This window comes from Coturnix japonica, unplaced genomic scaffold, assembly GCF_001577835.2.
Source record: "Coturnix japonica isolate 7356 unplaced genomic scaffold, Coturnix japonica 2.1 chrUnrandom571, whole genome shotgun sequence".
Taxonomy (NCBI): Eukaryota; Metazoa; Chordata; class Aves; order Galliformes; family Phasianidae; genus Coturnix; species Coturnix japonica.
Window position 1 is genome coordinate 33,609 of NW_015439946.1, and position 5,870 is coordinate 39,478.

At 42.4% G+C, this 5,870-nt stretch overlaps 1 protein-coding gene across 1 annotated transcript in view; it reads right to left on the bottom strand.

Moving 5' to 3' along the window:
• The window catches only part of SYVN1 (synoviolin 1), a 46,629-nt gene that overhangs the window by 28,668 nt on the left and 12,091 nt on the right, over positions 1-5,870 (bottom strand). Inside the window, exons 3-4 of the mRNA XM_032441796.1 lie at positions 2,350-2,502; positions 121-169 (exon numbers count right to left, since the gene is read on the bottom strand). Coding sequence (XP_032297687.1) covers positions 121-169; positions 2,350-2,502 — 202 coding nt within the window. The remainder of the gene's footprint in view (positions 1-120; positions 170-2,349; positions 2,503-5,870) is intronic.

The following is a 5,870-nucleotide window of genomic DNA, read 5'->3' on the forward strand; positions in this document are numbered from 1 at the left end:
TTAAAACCCCTTTAAAACCCCATTAAAACCCCATTAAAACCCATTAAAACCCCATTAAAGCCCCATTAAAGCCCCATTAAAACCCCATTAATACCCCATTAAAAGCCCATTAAAACTCACAGATGATCCGGAAATGGAAGAGCCACGAGATGTTGGGGCTCCGCTCCATCTGGTAATGGGGAAAAGGGGAGAAAATGGCTCATTTTGACCCAAAAAATGGGCAGATTTGGGGTTTTTATGGGGTTTATTTATTAATAGGGGGGGAAATGGGATGATTTTGGCCCTAAAAAGGGCAGATTTGGGGCTTTTATGGGGTTTTTATGGGGTTTTTATGGGGTTTATCACTTAATGGGGGGGAATGGGATGATTTCGACCCTAAAAAGGGCAGATTTGGGGGTTTTAATGGGGTTTTTATGGGGTTTATCTCTTAATCGAGGGAAAATGGGCTGATTTTGACCCTAAAAAGGGCAGATTTGGGGTTTTTATGGGGTTTTTAAGGGGTTTTATGGGGTTTTTAAAGGGGTTTCTATGGGTTTTATGGTGTTTTATGGGGTTTTTGGGGGTGTTTTATGGGGTTTCTATGGGGTTTCTATGGGGTTTCTATGGGGCTTTTATGGGGTTTCTATGGGGTTTATCACTTAATGGGGGGGAAATAGGTTGATTTTGATCCTAAAATGGGCAGATTTGGGGTTTTTATGGGGTTTATTTGTTAATAGGGGGGGAAATGGGTTGATTTCGACCCTAAAAAGGGCAGATTTGGGGTTTTTATGGCATTTTTATGGGGTTTTTATGGGGTTTCTAAGGGGTTTTATGGGGTTTTATGGGGTTTTATGGGGGTTTTACGGGGTTTATGGGGTTTTATGGGGTTTTTTTGGGTTTTTATGGGGTTTTTTGTGGGGTTTTTAAGGGGTTTCTATGGGGTTTTTATGGGGTTTATCACTTAATGGGGGGAAATAGGTTGATTTCGACCCTAAAAGGGGCAGATTTGGGGTTTTTATGGGGTTTCTATGGGGTTTTTATGGGGTTTTTATGGGGTTTACGGGATTTTTATGGGGTTTCTATGGGGTTTCTATGGGGTTTCTATGGGGTTTATCACTTAATGGGGGGAAATGGGTCGTTTTTGACCCTAAAAGGGGCAGATTTGGGGTTTCTATGGGGTTTCTATGGGGTTTATCACTTAATGGGGGGAAATGGGCTGATTTTGACCCTAAAAAGGGCAGATTTGGGGTTTTTATGGGGTTTTTTGGGGGCTTTTGGGGTTTTTTATGGGATTTTTATGAGGTTTCTATGGGATTTTTTGGGGTTTTATGGGGTTTTTCTGGGTTTTTATGGGGTTTTATGGGGTTTTTATGGGTTTTTATGGGGTTTCTAAGGGGTTTTATGGGGTTTTATGGGGTTTTATGGGGTTTCTATGGGGTTTATGGGGTTTTTCATGGGGTTTCTATGGGGTTTCTATGGGGTTTATCACTTAATGGGGGGAAATGGGGTGATTTCGACCCTAAAAAGGGCAGATTTGGGGCTTTTATGGGGTTTCTATGGGGTTTTTATGGGGTTTTTATGGGGTTTTTATGGGGTTTATCACTTAATGGGGGGGAAATGGGTTATTTTGACCCTAAAAAGGGCAGATTTTGGGGTGATTTTGGGGTTTATGGGGTTTTTATGGTGTTTTATGGTGTTTCTATGGGGTTTTATGGGGTTTTAAGGGGTTTTATGGGGTTTTATGGGGGTGTTTTATGGGGTTTTATGGGGTTTCTATGGTTTCTATGGGGTTTCTATGGGGTTTCTATGGGGTTTCTATGGGGTTTTATGGGGTTTTATGGGGTTTTATGGGGTTTTATGGGGTTTTATGGGGTTTTATGGGGTTTTATGGGGTTTTTTATGGTGTTTCTATGGGGTTTTATGGGGTTTTTATGGGGTTTTATGGGGTTTTCATGGGGTTTTTATGGGGTTTCTATGGGGTTTTATGGGGTTTTATGGGGTTTTATGGGGTTTTATGGGGTTTTATGGGGTGTTTTATGGTGTTTTATGGTGTTTTTAGGGGTTTTATGGGGTTTTTATGGGGTTTTTATGGTGTTTTTAAGGGGTTTTATGGGGTGTTTTATGGTGTTTTATGGTGTTTTTAGGGGTGTTTTGGGGTTTTTGGGGGTGTTTTATGGGGTTTTTATGGGGTTTCATGGGGTTTCATGGGGTTTCTATGGGGTTTCTATGGGGTTTCTATGGGGTGTTTTATGGTGTTTTATGGTGTTTTATGGTGTTTTTAGGGGTTTTATGGGGTTTTATGGGGTTTTATGGGGTTTTATGGTGTTTTTATGGGGTTTTATGGGGTTTCTATGGGGTTTTCAGGCTCACAAAGTCCACCCGGTCGTCAGCCAACCAATGGAAGCACTTGAGGAAGAGGAGGAGGGTGAACAAGGCCACGAATCGGGGGCTGAAGTCGTCGCGGAACACGGTGAAGGCCAGACACGTCTCGGTCACGGCGTACCAGGAACGTTCCATAAGGTGCTATAAAGGGAGAAAAAGGGGGGAAAATAACCCAAAAATGCCATAAAATGCCCCAAAAACCCCATAAAACGCCCTGAAAACCCTTATAGGCACCCTAAAAACCTATAAAACGCCCCAAAAACCCCATAAATAACCCATAAAACACCTCAAATGACCCCCAAAAACCCCATAAAACAGCCCCAAAACCCCATAAAATGGACCCAAAACCCCATAAAATGGACCCAAAAACCCCATAAACCCACCTAAACGCCCCATAAACACCCCAAAACCCCCATAAAACAGCCCATAAGACACCCAAAAAACCCCATAAAATGCCCCAAAAACCCATAAGATAAGCCTAAAAACCCCATTAAATGACCTAAAAACCTACAAAACGCCCCAAAAACCCCATAAACAACCCATAAAACACCTCAAATGACCCCCAAAAACCTCATAAAACAGCCCCAATACCCCATAAAATGGACCCAAAACCCCATAAACACACTAAAAACCCCATAAAATACCCCAAAAACGCCATTAAATGACCCCCAAAACCCCATAGAACAGCCCCAAAAACCCATAAGGATGCTAAAAACCCCATAAAACAGCCCCAAAAATGCCATAAGATGCCCCAAAAACGCCATTAAATGACCCCCAAAACCCCATAAAACAGCCCCAAAAACCCATAAGATGCCCCAAAAACCCATAAAATGCCCCAAAACCCATAAGATGCCCCAAAAATGCCATAAGATGCCCCAAAAACCCCATAAAACAGCCCCCAAACCCCATAAAATACCCTAAAACCCCCATGACAGCCCAAAAATCCAAAAATCAGTCCCAAAAACCCCATAAGATAAGCCTAAAAACCCCATTAAATGCCCTAAAAACCTATAAGACACCCCAAAAACCCCATAAACACCCCATAAAACACCTCAAAAACCCTATAAAATGCCCCCCAAAAACCCCATAAAACAGACCCAATACCCCATAAAATGGACCCAAAACCCCATAAACACACTAAAAACCCCATAAAATACCCAAAAACCCCATAAACACCCCATAAAACACCTCAAAAACCCCATAAAATGCCCCCAAAACCCCCATAAGACACCCCAAAATCCCCCATAAAACAGCCCAAAAACCCCCATAAAAGACCCCCAAAACCTCATAAAACACCCTAAAAACCCCATAAACTCCCTAAAAACCCCATAAAACAGCCCCAAAGACCCCATAAAAGACCCCCAAAAACCCCATAAACACCCTAAAAAACCCATAAAACAGCCCATAAGACACCCTAAAAACCCCATAAACACCCTAAAAACCCCATAAAACAGGCCCAAAAACCCCATAAACACCCTAAAAACCCCATAAGATACCCTAAAAACCCCATAAAACCCCCTCAAAACCCCATAAAAGACCCCAAAAATCCCATAAACACCCTAAAAACCCCATAAACACCCCAAAAACCCCATAAGATACCCAAAAACTCCATAAAACACCCTAAAAACCCCATAAACACCCTAAAAACCCCATAAAAGACCCCAAAAACCCCATAAACACCCCAAAAACCCCATAAGTTAACCCAAAAACCCCATAAACAGCCCAAAAACCCCATAAACACCCCAAAAACCCCATAAACACCCCAAAAACCCCATAAAAGACCCCAAAAATCCCATAAACACCCTAAAAACCCCATAGGATACCCCAAAAACCCCATAAGATACCCCAAAAACCCCATAAAACAGCCCCAAAACCCCCATAAACACCCTAAAAACCCCACAAGATACCCCAAAAACCCCATAAGATACCCTAAAAACCCCATAAACACCCTAAAAACCCCCAAACACCCTAAAAACCCCATAAACACCCCAAAAACCCCATAAACACCCTAAAAACCCCATGAGTTACCCCAAAAACCCCATAAGATACCCCAAAAACCCCATAAACACCCTAAAAACCCCCAAACACCCTAAAAACCCCATAAACACCCCAAAAACCCCATAAGTTATCCCAAAAACCCCATAAAAGACCCCAAAAACCCCATAAAACCCCCTCAAAACCCCATAAACACCCCAAAACCCCCATAAAACAGCCCATAAGACACCCTAAAAACCCCATAAACACCCTAAAAACCCCATAAACACCCCAAAAACCCCATAAAACTCCTCAAAACCCCCATAAAAGACCCCAAAAACCCCCTCAAAACCCCATAAAAGACCCCAAAAACCCCATAAAACACCCTAAAAACCCCATAAAACACCCTAAAAACCCCATAAANAAAAACCCCATAAAACACCCTAAAAACCCCATAAACACCCCAAAAACCCCATAAAAGACCCCAAAAACCCCATAAAACTCCCTCAAAACCCCATAAACACCCTAAAAACCCCATAAAACACCCTAAAAACCCCATAAACACCCCAAAAACCCCATAAAAGACCCCAAAAACCCCATAAACACCCTAAAAACCCCATAAAACAGCCCCAAAAAACCCCATAAACACCCTAAAAACCCCATAAACACCCTAAAAACCCCTTAAGCACCCCAAAAACCCCATAAACACCCCAAAAACCCCATAAAAGACCCCAAAAACCCCATAAACACCCCAAAAACCCCATAAGATACCCAAAAACCCCATAAACAGCCCCAAAACCCCATAAGATACCCCAAAAACTCCATAAAACAGCCCCAAAACCTCATAAAACACCCTAAAAACCCCATAAAACCCCCTCAAAACCCCATAAGATACCCTAAAAACCCCATAAAACACCCCAAAAACCCCATAAAACCCCCTCAAAACCCCATAAAAGACCCCAAAAACCCCATAAACACCCTAAAAACCCCATAAACACCCTAAAAACCCCTTAAGCACCCCAAAAACCCCATAAACACCCCAAAAACCCCATAAGATACCCAAAAACCCCATAAACAGCCCAAAACCCCATAAGATACCCCAAAAACTCCATAAAACAGCCCCAAAAACCCCATAAAAGACCCTAAAAACCCCATAAAACCCCCTAAAAACCCCATAAAAGACCCCAAAAACCCCATAAACACCCTAAAAACCCCATAAAAGACCCCAAAAACCCCATAAACACCCCAAAAACCCCATAAACCCCCTTAAAAGCCCCATAAACACCCTAAAAACCCCATAAAACAGCCCAAAAACCCATAGAACACCCCAAAAACCCCATAAAACAGACCATAAGACACCCTAAAAACCCCATAAACACCCTAAAAACCCCATAAAAGACCCCAAAAACCCCATAAACACCCTAAAAACCCCATAAACAGCCCAAAAACCCATAGAACACCCCAAAAAACCCTATAAACACCCCAAAAACCCCATAAACACCCCAAAAACCCCATAAAACCCCCACAAAACCCCA